The sequence below is a fragment of the Tachyglossus aculeatus genome, chromosome 13, assembly GCF_015852505.1.
Source record: "Tachyglossus aculeatus isolate mTacAcu1 chromosome 13, mTacAcu1.pri, whole genome shotgun sequence".
In the NCBI taxonomy this organism is placed as follows: Eukaryota; Metazoa; Chordata; class Mammalia; order Monotremata; family Tachyglossidae; genus Tachyglossus; species Tachyglossus aculeatus.
This window is the reverse complement of record NC_052078.1, coordinates 20,554,540-20,576,387: the sequence shown is the minus strand read 5'-3', so window position 1 is coordinate 20,576,387 and position 21,848 is coordinate 20,554,540. Positions and strand designations below refer to the sequence as shown.

At 41.9% G+C, this 21,848-nt stretch overlaps 1 protein-coding gene across 1 annotated transcript in view; it reads right to left on the bottom strand.

The window, feature by feature from the left end:
- Nucleotides 1-21,848, bottom strand: part of C13H10orf67 (chromosome 13 C10orf67 homolog) — a 60,882-nt gene that overhangs the window by 17,474 nt on the left and 21,560 nt on the right. Inside the window, exons 6-9 of the mRNA XM_038755947.1 lie at nucleotides 20,154-20,298; nucleotides 18,967-19,025; nucleotides 13,457-13,522; nucleotides 11,228-11,287 (exon numbers count right to left, since the gene is read on the bottom strand). Coding sequence (XP_038611875.1) covers nucleotides 11,228-11,287; nucleotides 13,457-13,522; nucleotides 18,967-19,025; nucleotides 20,154-20,298 — 330 coding nt within the window. The remainder of the gene's footprint in view (nucleotides 1-11,227; nucleotides 11,288-13,456; nucleotides 13,523-18,966; nucleotides 19,026-20,153; nucleotides 20,299-21,848) is intronic.

Below are 21,848 nucleotides of genomic sequence, written 5' to 3'. Positions count from 1 at the left end.
CTAAACCCGGCTCTGCCACTTGTCTTCTGGGTGATCTTGGGAAAATCACTTCACTTGCCGTGCCTCACTTACCTCATCTATAAAATGGGGATTAAGATCGTGAGACCCATGTGGGACAGGGACTGTGTCCAACCTGAATAGCTTTATCTACCCCAGTGCTTAGAACAGTGCTTTGTGCTTAACGAACACCATAAAAAATTAAAATAATTGTTCAATCACTTTAGAAGACTGGTGATCTCATGGAGACTAAAGCAAGTTCATTTTTTTCCTTTAAATCTGTGCACATGGACTATATTGTTTGCCCTTCTAGGAATGGAAGTTTCAACTTTGCTCTAGCATGTTAGGTTGAATCCAGTCCTCCTTCCCTTGAAACCATCATTTTGTTTTGTCAGCTGCTCACATTCCTCTTTCTCTGGATTAAACATGCTGATCTCTAGGTGGTCAGTTGGCTGGCAAGTGCAAACAACAGCCATTTAAAGAATAAGTAGAAGTAGAGGTGATAATGAGAAATAAAGGAAGCAACATGAAAACAGTATACTTTATAATGAGAAAATGCAAATGAAATTGATTGTGAAGAGAAATGTCAGACTCTGACAACAATAATGATCACATTTTTTTCCCCAGAATTTGAAGAGTGAAGCTTCACTCGTCACTCCTTTCTCTCATAAGAGCTTATATTTCATATTGTACTTTCCATTTAAATGTTTAAGATCTTTAATATATCATTGGTAATGGAGAAGGTTTCCAAAGCTGGGATAATCAATCGATCAGTGGTATTTATTGAGCACTTTCTCTGCACAGAGCATTGTTCTAAACACTTTGGAGAGTACAATAGAGTTGGTAGACATGAACCCTGTCCTCAAGGATCAAGCTAGGAAGGGGAGACAAAATACTAAAATAAATTACAGGTAGGGGAAGCAACTGGGTACCAAGATAGGTATGGAAGTGGGAGTGGGGGCGGAGTGAAAGCATAAGGATTTCGAAAGGTAAGGAATCAAGTGCGTAGGTGACACAGTAGGGAGGTAAATAGGGTGGGGGAGATGAGAGTAAAGTGTCTGAGTGTGTTTTGATGAATCTGAATCAGATTATTTTGTTCCTTCTTTAGTCGGCTTCCAGGAAGGCATGATCGGAGTGACTTGCCTCACTGAAATTAAACTCGACTGGCAGCTTTCCAACTGTTATAAAGCCCATTGCGTCTCCTGAAGAATACTCACAGCCCCGGCCTCTAGTGCCGTTGTCCCTCACTTTGGGCAAGTCACTGCTCTGTGCCTCAGTTACCTCGTCTGTGAAATGGGGATTAAGACTGTGGGCCCCATCTGGGAAACTTGATTACCTTGTATCTACCCCAGTGCTTAGAACAGTGCTTGCATGTGGTAAGCGCTTAAGAAATGCCATTATTATTATTATTATCTGCTTATGCCGTGTCTACGCTGGCGTTTGGTTTGGTGCTTGGCACAGAGTCAAGCTTATTTCTATTGTCATTAATCGGACGGGCTGGGGTGTGTTTGTGTGTGTGTGTGTGTGTGTGTGTGTGTGTATGTATATATGTTTGTACATAGTTATTACTCTATTTTACTTGTACATATCTATTCTATTTTATTTTCTTAGTATGTTTGGTTTTTTTCTCTGTCTCCCCCTTTTAGACTGTGAGCCCACTGTTGGGTAGGGACTGTCTCTATATGTTGCCAGCTTGTACTTTCCAAGCGCTTAGTACAGTGTTCTGCACACAGTAAGCACTCAATAAATACGATTGATTGATTGATTGAGAGATTAGTCAGAGAAGGCATCTGGAGGAGATGCGAATTTTAACAGGGCTTGGAATACACACTGTTGGGTATTGTGTCTGTTCTAGGCATTATGTGAACTATAAAATGAAGTGTGCCCTAGTGAGAGCAATGTAGCCCTCTTCATGTAGTTATAATAATAATAACTAGGGTACTTGTTAAGTGCTTACTATATGCCAAGCATTGCTTTAAGTGCTGGGGTAGAAGATACAAGTTAATCAGGTTGGACACAGTCGCGGTCCCATATGAGGCTCACAGGTCTAAGTAGGAGAGAGTAGGATTGAATCCCCATTTTACAGATGAGGTAACTGAGGCACAGAGAAGTTAAGTGATTCCCCCCAGGTCACATAGCAGACACATGGCAGAGTCAGAATTAGAACCCAGGTCCTTCTGACTCCCAGTCCCGTGCTCTACCCACTATGCCATGGTGCTTTTCTATTCTTTAAATACTGTAATAATGTAATTCCTTTGACTTTCACCTTAAACACCTTCATCAACAACAGCATTTTTGAGTGCCTACTGTATGCAGAGCACTCACTGAACTGGATACTTGTGAAAAATAATTTACCTGGTGGACAGATCTCATTTAAATGGTAAATGAGAGCCTCCTTTTCTCTTAAATGTGCTTACTGCAAATTAAATGATTTAATGTAGTACATTATTTCAATTACACCTAATAATAATAATAATAATAATGGTATTTGTTAAGCGCTTACTATGTGCAAAGCACTGTTCTAAGCGCTGGGAGGATACAAGGTGATCAGGTTGTCCCAAGTGGGGCTCACAATCTTAATCCCCATTTTACAGATGAGGTAACTGAGGCACAGAGAAGTTAAGTGAGTTGCCCAAAGTCACACAGCTGACAAGCGGCGGACCCTGGATTAGAACCCATGACCTCTGACTCCCAAGCCTGTGCTCTTTCCACTGAGCCACGCTACCTCTCACTATGTATTTAGAACATGTATTTATGCATGTATTTCGAAGTTCCTCACTAAAGCAAAAATTCTATTATTTTTCATATCTTCTGCTGTAACAGAGCCAATCTTCCTGAGTAAACATAATCTGTATCAGTCATGTAAAAACCCTTTAGAAAGTCTTTGGGATCAGTGCAGGTGTACATCTGGATATTATTCAGCCCAAACAGTATGGCAATATAAACACCGGACAGTTTGCTAGCTAACATTGTAATCGTGTATTTAATGTTAACAGCCTGTTTCCTCTAAGATTATCAGCAGAGCCACGAAAAAAAAGGGAAGTGAAAATAGGAAAAAAAAAAACCAGACACCGTGGATTTATTTATACTACGTCCTCAAAGGGAGCTCACTGTGGGCTTCATAGTCTCTGTAACCGTGTATGCCCAACCATGAATCTCAGTATTCAAAAGTATCTCTCTGTCACTCCGTGGCCAAGACCAGGTTCAATCAATCAATCAATCGTATTTATTGAGTGCTTACTATGTGCAGAGCACTGTACTAAGCGCTTGGGAAGTACAAATTGGCAACACATAGAGACAGTCCCTACCCAACAGTGGGCTCACAGTCTAAGAGGGGGAGACAGAGAACAGAACCAAACATACCAACAAAATAAAATAAATAGGATAGAAATGTACAAGTAAAATAAATAAATAAATAAATAAACAGAGTAATAAATATGTACAACCATATATACATATATACAGGCTCAGACACTCTTGGGCACAGGCCTGGTTTAAAGCAGGGACCCCCACTGTGCTCACAGCTTGCCCCTCTTCCCCCCAGCATCAACAACAATATTGCCTTAGTACCTCCTTTTTTTGTGGTTAAATGGCATTTGCTAAGTGCTTACTACGTGCCAAGCACTGTACTAAGCCTGGAGAAGAAACAAGCTATTCAGGTTGGACTCAGTCCCTGTCCCATATGGGGCTCACAGTATTAATCCCCATTGTACAGATGAGGTAACTGAGGCATAGAGAAGTGAAGTGACTTGCCTAAGGTTTTACAGAAGACAAGCGACGGAGCCAGGATTAGAACCTTGGTCCTTCTGACCCCCAGATCCGTGCTGTATCCGCTGCGGAGCCAGGTTCCGCAACAATGTGGGAAATTTTACTTTGTGGGGAAGCCTTCACTGCTGTCCACCCTTTGCCCTAGCTGGCGATCAGACAGGTCCCACCCTTCTCTCTCATTGGAGAAGCAGCGTGGCTCAGTGGAAAGAGCACGGGCTTTGGAGTCGGAGGTCATGGGTTCAAATCCCGGCCCCGCCAACTGTCAGCTGTGTGACTTTGGGCAAGTCACTTAACTTCTCTGTGCTTCAGTTACCTCATCTGTAAAATGGGGATGAAGACTGTGAGCCCCCCGTGGGACAACCTGATCACCTTGTATCCTCCCCAGCGCTTAGAACAGTGCTTTGCACATAGTAAGCGCTTAATAAATGCTATTATTGTTATTATTATTATTATTATTCGTTCTCCAGGCTTCAGTCCTCCCTGTGAAGCTACAGAAAATAGGAGTCATTTCCTTTCCCAGGGCCTCTTATGTCTGCCCATGCTGTGCCACTGGATGGCAGGTGCCCCTGCCCATCCCCTCCCACCCCAACCAATCTGGCTCTGGTCCTGGTGAAGCAATGTTTTTTTCCCCCCCCTAAAGTCGTTTCACCAGTGCTGTTGCTTGCCCTATCCCTGCTTGTAGCATACGTTCCTCGGGACTGCCAAGCTACTGGGCTGGGACTGGATGGGTTAGGCGAGGAGGCCTGATCCTGTCCCACTTGTGGCCATTTGTCTGGTTTTCAGATGGCACGGCTCCTGTCCGGCAGGGAAAAACATCACCAGAAAATAATAATAATAGTTTTGGTAGTTATGTGTTCATTCATTCATCCATTCATATTTATTGAGCGCTTACTGTGTGCAGAGCACTGTACTAAGCGCTTGGGAAGTACAAGTCGGCAACATATAGAGATGGTCCCTACCCAACGATGGGCTCCAGTCTAGAAGGGGGTGACAGACGACGAAACAAAACATGTAGACAGGTGTCAAAATCTTCAGGACAAATAGAATTAAGGCTATAATATATATAAAGTTATGTTTACTGTGTGCCACCGAGTGTACTAAGTTCTGGGGTAGATACAAGATAATCAGTTCCTGTTCCTCAGGGGGCTCATGCTCGCATGTTTGGGTCAAGGAAGGGAGAAGAGAGGAGGGAAAAGCAGTGTGAAGATCCTGGTGAGTGGGTGCCATCTCTCCCGAGGGGGCTGGGTACAGCATCTGCAGTAGAACAGTGCTGCGCACATAGTAAGCACTTAATAAATGCCATTATTATTATTATTATTATTATTACTCCCACAATGTATGTGCCATTGGTGCCCAAGAGCAATGGGAACTGTGTCCAACCTGATTTGTTTGCATCCGTCCCAGCGCTTAGTATAGTGCCTGGCACATAGTAAGTGCTTAACAACTAACACAATTATTATTATTCCTGGACAACCACCGTTCTGCCCAGAAGATAAAACCACCCCATCCTTGCCCCTACCAAATTCTTTCCTGCCCTGATACATTTCAGTTAGCATCTTTGCTAAGATTAAAAGAGAGGCAAAACTCCTGCTAATCTCTGACCTTAAAGGATGATGGTCTTCCATTATCTATCCTGTGTCCTGTGTGAGCTGACAAAATCAAAGATAAATTTCTAGAATTACGGTAGGAGTGGTGGTTCGTTTTTGTAATACTTTCCATCTAGGAGGGAATTGAAACTTGCGACAGATTTGAAAGAACATGGGCCTGGGAATCAGAGGACCTGGGTTCTAATCCCAGCTACATCACGTACTTGCTATGTGACTTATGACAAGTTACTTAACTTCTCTGTGCCTCAGTTCCCTCATCTGCAAAATGGGGATTCAATCCCTGTTCTCCCTCCTACTTAGATTATGACCCCCATGTGGGACCTGATTATCTTGCCTCCATCCCAGTGCTCAGTACAGTACTTGGCACATAGGAAGTACTTAGCAAAAACCTTTTATTATTATTTTCATTATTTTTTTATTATATGCTGAATCTCTCCATCTCTAAAGTGGAATGAGGTACCCCTCGATTTTAAATTGGAAGTTTTTCAATATTCACCTGCTCAGCTCCCCGGTTCCGTAAAATATTTTCTAGGAATTCAACTCAACCTTGGCTTGGGACCCCCCTGTACATGAAGTGTTTTAAGAATATCAAAAACCCAACTCCACACAATAAAAAACTATGAACAAATACAAACTTCACTTGGCAAGACATTCTTTCTACATAAATCAGGCAGAAATGCGTCTGTCATTTTTTTTTTTCAGATCGGCTACACGTTCAACTTATCTGTCAGCATGTGTGCCATTCCCACAAAATGCCACAGATTTCCAAAAATAAGTATGATTAATTAGATAAGTTTAATGGTTGACGCAGAATGGCCCTGCACCCAACTACTGTAGCCACCGACCAATGTTAAATTCAGAAAATTCTCTTGCAGTGAGTTTCAGGAAACCTGCCACTATAAAGCTCTACACAGAGAAAAATCTAAGGAGTGAAATGAAAAAATTTGGTCTAAATGGAGATCACCTAAAAATTTTCATGCATTATATGGGAAAATTTTACAAGTGAGAATTACTTAGAATCAATCAGTGGTATTAACTTAGCATGTACTGTGTGCAGAGCACTTTTCTAAGCCCCTAAGAGTACACTAAAGTTAGTAGACACGATTCTTCCCCACAAGGAGCTTACAGTCTTGTGGATCTACAGTAAGAATAATAACTATAATAACACTGACACCGAGAGGAGGCACAGATCCCAATTACCCCAGTTCTCATATAACGTGAGGGTCATGTTCTTGGGACACCTCACGATCAGGAAATCTCATGCTACATTAGCCACTCTGATGCCATGCTCACGTCCCAAGCAGCTTCTTCCAATAAGGTGACCCACAGAATCCGAACAGACTCATGTTGTTGGAGGAATGCTCCTTAATTCTCTGAAAGGATTCAAATTGAATTTTGAAAACGTTCATTCTAGCAGAACTGATAGTATTTATTTGTTCACGATATTAAGCTTGGGGAAGATCCAACAGCAGTAACTTGATGTCCAAAGAAACATTTTCAAGCTTTGAGACTCCTTGAAAATAGAACCAAAATAAATGAATATTTTGCTCTGTAAAGGGTAGGTTTGTGTTTTTCCCTCAAAGTGGTAATAAATGGTCATGGGAAGTTTAGAAGTATTTTATTGTTCACACAATCAGGTGGGAATCTGGTCTTATGGTTTGGTGAGGATTTACCTCCTCACTCCTTAAAAACTCCAGTGGTTGCCCCATCCATCTCCACCTCAAACAGAAACATCTTACCATCGGCTTTAGGGTGCTCAATCAGCTCTTCCCTTCCTACCTATCCTTGATGATCATCTACTGCAACCCAGACCACACACTCCGCTCCTCTAACACTAACCAACTCTCTGTTCCCCCGTCTTGTTTCTCCTGCTGCCCACCGTTTCCTCCCTCTGTCCGGGAACTTCCCTCCTCCTTCATATCTGCAGGCCGCTAGTGTCCCCTCCTTCAAAACCCTCCTAAAATCACATCTTTTTCAAAAGGCCTTCCCTGACTAAGCCCTCATTTTCCCTCCTCCCCGCTATGTCACCTTTGCACATAGTTGTGTACCCCTTAAGTACTTTGATACTAACTCCAGCCCCACAGCACTCATGTACATAACCTTATTCTCTATTTCTCCTATCTGTAATTTATTTTAATGTCTGTCTCCCCGTGTAGACTGTAAGCTCCAGGAGGGCAAGGATCGTGCCTACCAACTCTATTAGAGAAGCAGCTGGTCTGGTGGATAGAGCATAGGACTGGGAGTCAGAAGGACCTGGGATCTAATCCTGGGTCGCCACGTGACCGGCTGTGTATGACCTTGGGTGAGTCACTTCACTTCTCTGGACCTCAGGTTCCTCATCTGTAAAATGGGGATTAAGACTATGTGCCCATGTAGGACAGGGACTGTGTCCAACCCGATTATCTTGTATCTACCCCAGTGCTTAGTTCAGCACATAGTAAACACTTAACAAATACCAGTATTATTATTACAATTATTATTACAATTTTTACTTTCCTGAAGTACTTGGCCAGCACACAAGGTCTGGTTTGGGAACGGCTCCCAATTGCATGTAAAACAGATTGTAAATTCATTGTAGGCAGGGAACATGTCTGTTAATTCTGTTGTATTATGCTCTCCCAAGTGCTTAGTTCAGTGCTCTGCACACAGGAAGTGCTTAATAAATACAGTTGATTGATCAATTGATATGTCTGTGATGAAATGTACCCCTTATTACAGTCATTCAAAGTACAACCACACGTTGAATATAACCCGGTTGTATCATGGAGTGTGTCTGGCTAAGACAAAATGCCCATTTTCCAGCTTTGGTGGAAAATGCCCAAGCATTTAATCACGTGAATACAAGCAGCTGAGTGTCACTGCATGGTAGGCAGGCCCGTGTAGCTGGACAGTTCTGATTTCAGGACGCTGGTATATTTCAACACAAGTAATACTTGGTCCTCACCTTTCACAAGAGTCTCTTTGTATCTAACTCATTCACCCTTACTAATCATGTTTCTTATCTGAGACAAAAAACAAGATATCAAGAAACTGTCATATTCTCAATGGTGTAGCCCTGGAAGCACCCTGTCTGGGACTGGTTCTATATCAGCTGGATCGCTGGGACCTGATAATTTGAAATGTGGCTTTTATAGCAGCTTCATCCTAGCTTTAAATTTTGGTGGCTCTGCTCTTCTGGGTATAAGGGGGAGGAAGAGGAAGATTCAGTACTTTTCTGACTACTGATACAGACTTCCCTGCCTTCCCAGACATCTGTAAAAGGAGAAAAACACAACCATGACTCCCCACAGACAAACATTTCACTAATAATGAACCAATCGTTTTAATAGTATGGTAAGTTTACTAATATACTGGAATATAGATTTCTAAAAGTGATTGCAAGGCAAGCCTACCATCAGGGCAATTTGCATCTTATAAAACTCCCAGTTACAATATTGTTGATGGTAGGGCAGTTTTGCTGAAGGGCAGGAGGATGTTGCACAACTTTAAAGTTTGCCTTGGGAGCAAAATAACTGTATCCCAATTCTGTTGCCCAAGACAAATTTGCCCAAAGCACAATTGCCGTCTCCTCTCCTGAACCCTGAGAGTGGCATGGAAAGTCTCCGAATTTCTTTCTTGTCAGAAACAAATGAAAAGGAGCACATTTAATTTGAAATTACAATTCCACTTTCAAAGTTCCAATGTGTCATTATTTTACGAACAACATGAAAGGCAGATCCATTAAGATCTTGGGAAGTTTCAGGGTGCTTTTGGATGAAACAGCCTGCACCCAATGCTAAAAATGCACTACGTTTTTCATGTTGAATTTCAATAGGTCATAAATATAAAGGGTAGAGCGAGAATGGGCTATAATGGACTCTTGTTACAATGAGTGGAAACAAAGGCACTGTCAAATCGACTGGGTCAGAAATGCACAGCCAGCAGTACTTCAGAGCGAGTTACTTGAAAATGTGACTTTTTAAGATTTCAGGAATATCTCTCCTGTGTCTCCTTAAAAACGGGTTATGTCAGTACAAGTATCTCACTGAGAGGATGTCTAGAGGGCAGGGAATGGAGTTGAGGAAGTGTGTGGTTTTTGAGGTATCCCTGTATAGTAGTTGAAGTAATCAGAAACTCGATATTTGTTGTTAAATACCCGTGAGTGACTGAATAATAAGGCCTCAATCAAGCAGGGAGGGGTAGAGCAATTAAAAAAAAAATCCTTTCCTTCCCCTCCTGGTTACCTGAGAAGCATTTATAGGTCTATGGCTATGCTCCCTCTTTTTTTAAAATGGTCTTTGATAAGTGGGTACTATGTGCTAGGTACTGTACTGAACACTGGGGGAGATACAGGCTTATTACGTCAGGCATGGTCCACATACCAAATGGGGCCTTACAGTCTTAATATCCATTTTACAGGTGAGATAACTGAAGCACTGAGAAGTTAAGTGACTTGCCCATCGTCACAGAGCATACAAGTGGCAGAGCCAGGATTAGAACCCAGGTCCTTCTGACTCCCAAGCCACTTAACCACTAGCCTATGCTGCTTCTCCTCCACTACTAAGTGCTCTTGTAGTCTCGGTGCAGTTAGCCACAAAACAAGGTCCCAGCTGCTCTAAATTCATCCACTCCTGCTCATACCCCTGGCTCACATGCACGGACACACACTTACAAACTCGGTCACAGGAGACATATAAGCTAGAAGTGTGTGACCCTTAATGATGGGGTGGGTGGGTGGGTATTCTGGGATGAAAGGTAGGCTGGGATTTCTGTCAGAGCTTTAATGGGGGGCCCTATCAATCAATCAAACAGTCGTATTTATTGAGTACTTACTGTGTGCAAAGCACTGTACTGAGTGCTTAGGAGAGTATAATATAACAACAGACACAACAAGCTCACAGTCTGAGGGGGCAGACATTAATATAAATAAATAAATAGATAAATAAATAAATTACAAATATATACATATATGCTGGGGGGAATACATGAAGAGTTACAGGAAAGCTTTGTGGAAAGGGTCAGTGACCGGATTGTTTTCATGATTCTGCCCCTGATTAGTTGGGGGCAAATTAATTGGGTAACCCAGAACTAGCCACCTTAGTTCTTTTAGTTCTCTACTCAGATTCATCATCTAGGAAAGAGAAAATGATGATGATGATGTTGGCCACTTCTGCTCATCTCACAAAACACCAAAGGGATGGGACCGAGACACTGTCACCTCTTTTTAAAAATAGTATTTGTTAGGCACTTACTATGTGCCAGGCCCTGTGCTAAGCACTGAGCTAGATACGAGCTAATCAGGTTGGACACAGTGTAAGTCCCAAGTGGGGCTAACAGTCTTAATCCCCATTTTACAGATGAGGTAACAGAGGTACAGAGAAGTTAAATGACTTGCCCAAGGTCATACAGCAGACATGGGGCGGAGCCAGGATTAGAACCCCTTTACAATGGGTGACTCCAAGTGAGGTGCACGACTGACAACTGGACATGTGAAAGTTAGCACAGGTCATTTTGCAGGGCCTGAAGCTGTTGCCTAACAAGGTTGTCAAGGCACGAGTGTATCTGTCCTCAAAAAACTGAATGGCCAAAAGGCTGACGCCTGGAGGACCTCTCTCCACTCATCAATCATATTTATTGAGCGCTTACTATGTGCAGAGCACTGTACTAAGCGCTTAAGTCTCAAGTCCAATCTCAAGTCCCCAAGCATTAGTGTCAATGGAGCAGGTTTGGAGGTTGGCCATCAATACCTTTCTTAACTGTTTCTGCTGGCCAGCTCTGGAGTGTGCTTCAACACTGAGCGCTCCAGAATGAAAAGGGCTCCTAGTCTCACCAGAAAAGCCCAAACCTGAAGCCTGGGGGAAAATAGAGGTCCTTACCTTCTTTTGAGCTTCAGTTAACGTTCTCATCCCTTCCATATCCTCCATGTGCTTTTGAATCTGAAGAGATGAAGCCAAAAGCAGGATTACTCACTAGAAGCAGTCTGCTCATGAGTAGGGAGGACTTATCTCTGGTAATTTTACAGGGTCTACCTGGGGTCTATCTGGTCTGAGAGTCAGGAAGGGGAAGATGCAGGAAGGGCTTTGTAGACCTCATGGGCTTCTGGATAGTAACTTGTAGAGACAACAGCTTAGAGTCTGATAGTTTCTCTTAATTCTTGATTGCTACCCATCTTGGGACAGGGAAGATTAGCAGGGGGAATTTCTTTCCTTTCTTTCAAATGGAGCTATTTTCCCTGTGCCCCAAGCTGGCTTTCAAACTCTTTTTTTCCCGGAGCACCATTTCAGCTGACCCTCTCCTAGGTTTTCTTTATTTTTAAATCTCCTGCAAGACTACCAGTTCACAGAGGTAGCTGAGTAATATTCTGATGAGGTAGAAACTGCAGCCACGATGGTGGAAAGAGAGTGTGTCCTAGAGAGAGTGGGGGAGAAGAGGGAGGAGGAGGAAGAGAAAGGAGACAAGAAGAGGAAAAAGTAGAGGAAGAGGAGGGAGAAGCAGAAGAAGAGGATAAGGAGGAAGAGGAGGAGGAAGGAGAAGAAAAAGAGAGGAGGAAAAAGTAGACGAAGAGGAGGAAAAAGTAGAGGAAGAGGAGGAGGAAGAGAAAGGGGAGAGGAGGCAGAAGGGGAGGAGGAGATTGACTCTTTGAGTTCAAGGTCGTAACAGGGGGAGCTGGTAGGGGCTAAAATGACTCTTGAAAAAATATTTTTAGTAATATTTCTGACTATTTCACTGCCAGTGTTGGAGCCAAATTGAAAAAAACAATGGCAATAATAAGGCACAGAGAAATTCCTAATTCATGTTAGCAGGCATAGATATGGGTATGCCCAAATCGTAAATCCTTAGGAATGAATATATCATTGCCATAAAATTTCAAAAATAGTAGAAACTTTGGTTTCTTTCCCTACTTCAAACCCTATGAAGAAAGCTAATGCTAATAAGAATCAAAAGTATGCCCAATAGTTGAATATTCAGCAAAGTAAAAATTAAACTCCTCTTTCAGTTAGAACATTAAAAGCTCAAGTTGGGGGTGGGGAGGGAGAGAGGGAAGAGAAGGCGGCTGGGGGGATGGGAAGGATGGGAAGAATCAAAGTCCCTCACTAGACTAGAGAAGAATTCTGCTTTTATATTCCAGGTATCTGGTTGCAAAGAGTTTTTGAGATAAGAATATTTGTTAAAGCAAGCCCATAGCTGAGTAGCTAGATAACCCAAATTCATCCTTGTTTTCTGCGTTTACAACTTGGCTTCCTAGAAGGCTCCATTGTGGTCCGGAAGCATTGTTTTTCATTAATTTCTATGACAAGGGACCCAAAGCACATGGTGTTAAGAGTAACAAAACCAAGGGAGTAAAGCAGCCCATGACTTGGCACAAAGTTTGACAAGCTGTAAAAAAGCGCATGCTTAAATATCTGAAGTGGTGTTGATTTTCTATGAACAAGCTTTTCTCTTCTAAACAGTATCATATTCTTTTCCAGCACATTTAGGACGCAAGTCAAGCTGTGTTTTATTTTTTATTATAATAAACACAGTCAGCTTTCTGTAACAAAGACATACTAGTGGTGATCGGTTGCAAGCCAACCATAAGCTGGGGGGGAAAAAAAGTCAACTGATAAAATAAAGGACCAGCCGTCTGGAAAGTTCTGTTTAAAGAAAAGAAAATAAAAAAGGCAGTGTTCTTATGAGACTAGCACAGAATGCCAAAATATCTAGATGAGGCTTTGTGTCTGCCATTACTTATGACTACTTGTAAACACAAAATAACACATCTTTCAAAACAAAAGAGCTCTCCTAGTAAGTATTTTCCTTGTGTTTCTGTACTAAAACACTTCAAAGTATTTTTAAAATATTTAATGCTATTTCACATCTCACATCTTGCCGTAAGTTGGATTTTCTAAAATGGGACTCAGATTTCTACAGTGTATTTACATTTTTTAAAAAAATCACCTCATGACTAACTTTAATCCTAACAGTAAGTAAATAAGACCTCTTACAACGGACAAGTGAGAATTTCACTCTGAACAGAAATCAAACGGAAGTGTCCACATTTATAAATGATCGTTTTAGAGCTTTGAACTTAGTGATGTTTCATGAATAAAACATGAGAGTCTTACCATTTGTTCAACTAAAACCCTCTCCTGGTCAAGTTCGAGTTTCAATTTTTCTCTTCCTGCAGTTAACTGAAACAGATATAAGAATATAGTTTGGGTATAGATATCTTCAGTTCTTCCATAATCTTTCTTTTCAATGGACTTCAGGAAAATTTGGGTGTAAGCCATGTTAGAGAGCCCAAATGCTTCAGGAGAAGGGGAAGTTAATTCTTTTTGAATAACATGAACCAAAGAAGAATGAAGTTTGGACAGATTATTTATAGGAGCATCTTCCACCCTTAGAAAGTTTCCCTGAAACTCCACATTGTGTCCTATTGTTATTATTCTGCAGGGGCCCAGATAAATGTGGCCCTTATGCTGATAGAAGAAAGCACTAAGAAAAGCTCAGTGTCTCCTTTGTATCTACCCAGCTTCCGCTTATTGTAGTTTCTTGTGGCATAATTGATGGAAAGCACCATACCAACTGGGTCACATTAAGATATCTTCAAATAATTTGGGGCTACTGGACAGGTGGCATGTCCCTTTCTTGTCTCAATTTACACAAACTCCTTCAGGGAGCTCGCCTGCTCCCGAGGCTTTTATTACCACCTCTATGTGGATGATTCCCAAATCTACTTGACTAGCCCAGACCTCTGTCCTTCTCTGCCATCTCACATTCCCTCCTGCCTTCAGGATATCGCTACATGAATGTCTCACCGGCTTGATGTCTCAGACTCAGTCTGTCTAAAACTGAACTCGTCATCTTCCCCCTGCAAAACATTCTCTCCCACCTCACGTTCTCAGCACAGTTGATGACACCACCATCCTCTCCATTGCTCAAATATGCAACAGTGGCATCATCCTTGACTTCTCCCTGTCTTGAAATCCTCCATATTCAGTCAGTCACCCAATGCTGTTGGCTCTAATTTCACAACATTTCCAGAATCCATTCCTTCCTACCATCCAATCTGCTACTTTGCTGGTCTGAGCACTTGTCAGATCCTGGCTCGCTTACTTTATCAGCCTTCTTGTAGATCTCCCGGCCTCCAGTCTCTCCCTTTTCCAGATCACTGCTGCCCGAATCATTTTTCTAAAACAAGGTACTGCTCACAGCTCCCCACTTCTCCAAGGCCTTCAATTGGTTGGCCATTCTTCTCTGCATTAAGCAGAAACTCCTGACAATTGGCTGTAAAGTTCACAGTCGGCTCTCTCCTTTCTAATAATAATAATTGTGTTGTTAAGTGCTTACTATGTGCCAAGTACTGCATTAGCCAAAAGATCATCAGGTTGGACACAGTCCCTGTCCCACATTTTGCTCACGATCTAAGTAGGATGGAGAACAGGTATTTAAATCCCCATTTTACAGATGAGGAAACTGGAGCACAGAGAAGTTAACTGACCTGCCTAAGGTCACACAGCAGGCAAGTGTGACCTACGATTAGAATTCAGGTCCTCTAACTCCCCCCATGCCAATGTTCTTTCAACTAGGCCACACTGCTTCCTATTTATCCACCTCAGTTACAATCTTTATTTTCTAAAGCCAACCTACTGTGCCTCATTCTCATCTCCTGTTGCTGACTTCTTACTTCCCAAGCACTTAGTACAGTGCTCTGCACACAGTAAGCGCTTAATAAATATGATTGAATAAATGAATAAATGAAAGCCCTTCCTGGCTACCTGGAATTCCCTACTTCATATCTGACAAATTACAGCTCCATACTCAAGGCCTTTCTGAGATCATATCTCCTCCAGGAGGCTTTCCCTGAGTATTTTCTAATCTTCCCATTTATATCCCACGATGTCAATTCAGCCCTTCTCTGACACCCAAACCCTTAAGTCCCTACAAACACATAGAGCTAGCTTAGCTTCATATCTTATACATTGTTTCACTTTCCCTATCTTTATCTTTCATGCTAGAATGTAAATTCCTTGAGGGCAAGAACCATGTCTTCTATCCCAAGCACTTAGTTTCAAAATATCAAAAAATGATATTGATTTATTGACTTATTGACCATTGGCCCTGCCCTGAGACATCTCCAGGGAGATTGATTCAGAGTTTTGGGTCACTTTAGCAGAGGTCTGGAATGGAATTCTAGCTTGGTCTGGGACTCACTGGATTCAGTCATTTAATCGATGATATTGATTGAGCACTTACTGAGTGCAGAGTACTGTACTAGGCATTTGGGAGCACAATAGTAGTAAGATGCACATGGGATGTTGTGAGAATGAAAAAGATCAGAGATGTGAAATTAAAAAATAAAACAGTGTTCTACAGATTCAGAGTATCATACTGGTGGAGGCTTCACACATTTATTTCATAGCTTCTGAGGTTTGCCTCAATTACAGGCAAGATACACTGAACCCTACACTTGAAAATTAAGATCTTTCTTTTTGTGCTGGTTATTGCCAAAGGGGGCCAGCAGTAAATTCCTTTGTGTACTGAGTTGGGCGATAGTCCTCACTTTTTAGGGCATTTTGACCTCCTGGACTACATACGGATGGGCTAAAAAGTGTTTGCATTTAAAGCTACTCTTACAGTTACCACAATTTTAAGGGGCAGCTCTGCTCCAATCACTAAATGGTGTGTGGGACCAGAATGTATTGGGGCTGAGCCAGGCCCTATGAGATCTATTCTCAGGCAGTGAGGAGGCTGTTGCCTGGAAAGAAGGGGCATTCCCGGGGGTTGAGTCAGCTCACTTCCTTGCCAGGCCCCTTCTTTGATAATTGTTTTAGCTGGGAGTATGGCTTGTGAGGATTGGGAGACCGGTAAAAGGCGGGGTCCTGGGTTTTTAGACCATGTCACTGTTTATGAGTTAGGTTTCTCCATTCCTGGACTTGGGTTGATAATAATAATTAATAATAATGATTACAGTATTTGTTAAATGCATACTTATGTGTCATGATATTATGTTCTGGAGTAGATACAAGATAATCAGGTTGCACATAGTCCCTGCCCAACATGAGGCTCAAAGTGAAAGTAGGAGGAAGAACAGTTATTGAATCTCCACTTTATTTAGTTCATTCAACCATATTTATTTAGCAGTTACTGTGTGCAGAGTACTGTACTAACCACTTGAGAGAGTTCAATACAACAATAAAACAGACACATTCCCTGCCCTCAACGACAAGTGACTTGCCCAAGTTCACAAAGCAGACATATGGCATTAGAATTTAGGTCCTAATCTGGGTGAGCTCGTTGTGGACAGGAATTGTCACTCTTTATTTGGTGTATTGTACTTTCCCAAGTGCTTAGTACAGTGCTCTGCTCACAGTAAGCACTCAATAAATACGACTGACTGACAATGAATGAATGAATCTGGACATCAAGAATCAGATTTTAAAAAGAAAAGACAACGAAAGCAGCAAGTGCCTCAGCACTGAGAGGGACAGTCATTTCAGGCACAAAGAGTGGAATGGAGTGTCGGTTGCCTATTAGTCTTGGTCCAGTTTCACTTGCCTGCCAAAGTAGACTCTCATAGTAAGGAGAGTAATCTTTGATTGGAAACCTCATGACTCTCTCTGCTCCACACAGTTTTTCTCCCTCTTGCACAAAGTGAAAAGACAGCCCGAGTGGGAAGGTTAAAAATCCCAATTAAGAAAAGCAGCATGACCTGGTGGTTAGAGCACTGCTCAAGGAATTAGAAGGACCTGGGATTTTATCCCAGCTCCTTGTCTGCTGTGTGATCTTGGGCAAGACTCAACTTCTCTGGGCTTTAGTTATCTTATCTGTAAAATACATCAAAAGGAAGCTGCTAAATATAGCCTGGGCCCCCACTTTCTTTCCAGAGATGATGCTTCTGAAGCATCATTGTTTAGGTCCTTGGGTTCTGCTAGCTTGTTTCTTTTTGTTTCTTGTTTCTTGTTTCTCAAGTCCTTACTCAAACCATAGTAGGCTTCAGTTGTCTTTAGATTCTGACTGCAGGATCATGGAAATATCATCAAATTTCCAGTTCAAGCTCCAGTCTCTCCCTAAAGTTCTGCTCTATGCCCTGAATGCAATGAAACTAAATGGAAGGAAAAAAAGAATCCCACTAATACTTCAGAGGTTGTCTTCAAGGCAACGAACCCTTGTTTGATTATCTGGTCGCCCACGAAGGCCAACTAAATTTTGAGGCTTCAGGGACCCTTTTAGTGTCGCAGCATGGCATAATAGAAAGAACACAGGCCTGAGAGTCAGTTCTAATCCCGGCTCTGCCACGTGCCTGCTGTGTGACCTTGGACAAGTCTCTTAACTTCTCTGGGCTTCAGTTACCTCATCTGTAAACTGGGGATTAAGAGTGTGAGCCCCATGTGGGTCAGGGACTGTGTCCATCCTGATTAACTTGTATCTAATCCAGCACTTACAACAGTGCTTGGCACACAGAATGGCACATACTATTATTATTATTATTATTATTATTAGGTCATTTATCAAAATGAGTCTTCAGAGATTACCACTAGTGAGAGAAATATACTCAGGTTGGGATTGGGCCCAATAAGGAAGAGCAACCAGGTCTACTGCCAGTGAGGAGCACTAAGGAAAACTGACTCAGGGCCCAGAAAGTGTGCTGAAGTTGCCCGAGAGATGCAAGGTCCAAGACAGGCTCATAGAAAACAATTCCAGCATCACTTTCCTTCTGCTTTCCCTGGGTGGGCTCAAGTCCTCAGGATGGGGGTGGTGGAGATCTCTACCAAATCCCCACCAGCCATGGCATTCCACCCATGCTCCCACCAACTGGGACCCTTTCCTTGGTTCCCATTAGCCCAACCAGAAGGTGGTCTCTGGGCAATACTTCCACAAGAGTCCTCTATGCCAAAGGGCATGAGAAGGGCAAGGACCGATGAAAAGGGAGATTTGTTTCGAAGACAACCAGGGACTATCCTTCCGTGGACCCTTAAATGACTTCAATAAATGAGCCCGTCACTGTGAATGCTTCTTAAAATGGTACCCTTTGAAAATTTAATTCCTAAATCAGGGATTCCCCGTGATTTCAAACTAAACTACAAAATGGAGGATTATTTTTATTGGGTGGGCGTTACTTGATCTAGGGGGTCATGTCTGCTAGGGTCTCCGAATAAGTCCTCCGATTGTATGATCTCACTGACTCCCATTATGCCACGCCACATTGGCAAAGGAGAACACTAATTCAACTACACGTGCATAAAAACAGACAGACCCAGTCGTAGACGTAATACTCAGGCCACCAATTATCATACTATGATTTACCACTCATGAGAAATTTGTTAGGCTTCTGCTAAAACATAACTTTTACTCTACAAACTTCACATTCAGCCACAGTTTAGGTTCACAGGGCTAGAAAGTCAGAAAAAGAGCTATGATTCCATTGGTTTTCCAACACACGGAAAAAAGCCGATATGGAGAGGAACCTCTGCTGACCATTAGTCATACTAAAATAAACAATGTGGAAGAATGAAAATGAATCATGTCAATTTTTTATGCCTCATAAAACTATCTGGACATTGTGTGAATTCCCCAAGCAGGAAGATATTTCAATTAAAAAGAGTCATTCATCAATGTCAGAAAGTTACAGTACCTTTTCAATAGTTTTCTGATCATTTTCCCTTAGCTCTTTCATACTTATAATTTCAAATTCTGAAAACAAAAGGAGAGAAAAGAAGACCATGAAATTACACGCTTATGTCCGTGCATTCATACTGCGTGCTCCAGGTCAGTCTGGACGCCCAGTGGAATGCACAGTGGACGAAAGTCCTAGCGGAGCTGTGACCTTCACAACCGCCCTTGACATTCACAGCCTTCTTCCTGCTGTTCAGCCGGCTGGTCAGATTGAGATTAAGAAGTAAGTTCAAGAGCCAAGTGTGGCTGAGTGCCCAAAGCTTTTCATCAATACTAGCAGCAGACATTTTTGCTGTTAGTCACAGCCAATACAAAGTGCTTTAACAGGTGGTTCTTTATGGCTCGGAACTACCAGAAGTTGAAAACATCACTACATCAAATGATAAGCAGAAATTTGCAATGTTGAGCACCAACCATTTTTATTCTCAACATCTGAATGGATTGTCTCTTAGTTTTGTTCCCATACACCTGAGGACCAGCTTTTCACACATACATTTAATGCACCATCAAGCAATTACTGGGTGATAAAAGAATTGTGAACAATATAACATTTTTGTTCTTGTGCATGCTTAGTTAAAAAAAAAAGTTTTGCCAAAACACAATAGACCTTTCAAAATTTGCACTTTGAAAGGATGAACAACAAAATGGAAGATGTCATAAAGGGACTCATTCGCATGAAATGTTTCCAAAATTTTATTCTATTTTATACAGGAGGCAGTGATAAACAGCTAAACTCTAATTTGCTCTGTGATTTAAAGTTCACCTCATTGGTGAAGATAATTGAAAACTAACTGGATCACAAATCGTGGATCACCTGTATTTTTTAAACCTCAGTTACCAGGTTACCCTACTACTCAGGTTTGGTAAGCGAACATAATTGAAAGCCTCTATCCAATAAGCTAAGATGTGCACACCGATAACTAACAGAGATATTCTTTCAAAATTCCTTTAAAAGCACATCTGCTGAAATCAAAATGAATGCACTTTTCACTGAAATGGCACGGAAGGATCGAAAAATGTCTGCGTATGACATCTGAAGGACTGACAGTTTGGGATTTCATTTTTTTCCTAAACTCTTGAGAATTGTGTGTGTGTGTGTGTGTGTGTGTGTGTGTGTGTGTGTGTTTGTGTGTGTCCAAACATTACCTAAGAGTTCGTTTTCTTTTCCATTGAGTGCTATGGTTTCTTCAAGGTCTGAAATAATATTGGTCAGTTTCGCATTTTCCTTTCGGATTTCTGCAATTTCCTTTTCCAGGGCTACTTGGTCAGTGGAGCTCACTGGGCTGAGATCCTGGAGGATGAGAAATTGCCCATTTCTAAGCAGGGACCGGGAGATTTAAATATGCAGCCCAAGAACAATAAATCTACAGCAACACCATCATATAATTTTCTGAATTCTATTAGACACTTACAATATGAATAGGCAAAAAAGGAAAGAGAATCTTTCTGGAAGAAAGGCTGCCGTACATTATGTACAAAGACCATAACGCATGGGGACATTTTATTGACAGGAATAATGCATATCATACTGTTTGTGTGCCCTCATCATTCAGGTCAATTTATTATGGAGGCTGAGTTGGGGAAGGCAGCTGGGCCTACCCACCCACACTTCCCTCTGTGTGTTTATGAAGTGCCGTCCGTAACTAGGCAGGCCGGGGGAGACTTTGGACGGCCAACCCAGGGGGCTGAAGAGTGCGTGGCTAAGGAGGGGGGCTTGTAGTCTTTGTGCCATTTCTCTGTGTCAGGGCTGCCAGTGTCAGGAGGAGCACATCACATGTCAAAGCGGTGAAGTTTTCAGGCTGGGAGCCGCACGGAGTCCATCAGGCTCTCTGATATCAACACAGTTGGTTTTCTACTCGGTGTAGGACCTACCCAGAGGCAATTCATATTCTGAACATTAACATGGCTTTGCATGCCTGTCACACTTCGACTGTGCAGGCGTTTAATGCTATTGAAGACTTCGGTTTAAATCTCTATGCAAACAGTGATTACCTTGTAAGAAGGTTTCAGGATAACTTACAACAAAAGACTTTAAAGTTATAGTTTTAGTAAAGCAAACTCATTTACATTTTTATTATGTGTGTCTTTTGTTTAAATCTTGCCATGTCCATTATGGGGGAGTCTTTTTCTTACGCAATTGAAGCTTATTGGGATGGCTAGTCTTTTTTCTTGTCTGTTTCAATGCTATTGAAAACATCTGAATATACTCTCCTATGGCTGTCTAGATTTTACTGCCCCACGTTTCTTTAAAATTAAGATAGGAGGGATTTTAGAAACCCGGAGAGAAATGTGCATTTAACCGAGATATCCAACTGAATTCAGAATCTCACAAATATTAACCAGCCCCCTTTCCGTAAAGTTATTTCCTCTTTGTGGAAAAATAAATCTGAAGTATTCCTCGTTTCACTCTATAAGGATAATGCCTGTATCTGAGAAAGCCGGGACCTTTCTCCTCGCTGACCTTCTGAGCAAGAGGGAATCTCAAAACCCGGTGCTTTATGGCACTAAAAACAAAATTAAGGGTTTTGAGTCATGATCAGCTGACTACCTTTATAGTTGCAAATATTGCATGGTGACCAATTAAAAAAGGCCTTCCGCCACAAAAAAAGTTACAATATAGGGTGCTGTTCTTTGGAGATAGCTCTATCACTGTGCTAATGGGAGAGATGTTTAGATCTATAAACCATAAAAGGAGGATTTTGCCTATTGCCATTCCCACTGATTTTCCTGGGAAATGGGTGACTAAAAAGTCCCAACAGTGCTTTGCAGGTGAACTTCCCAATCTTTATTTGTAGTTTTTCTTTTAGATCACATATGAGGAAATAAGTATGTAACTAGGTT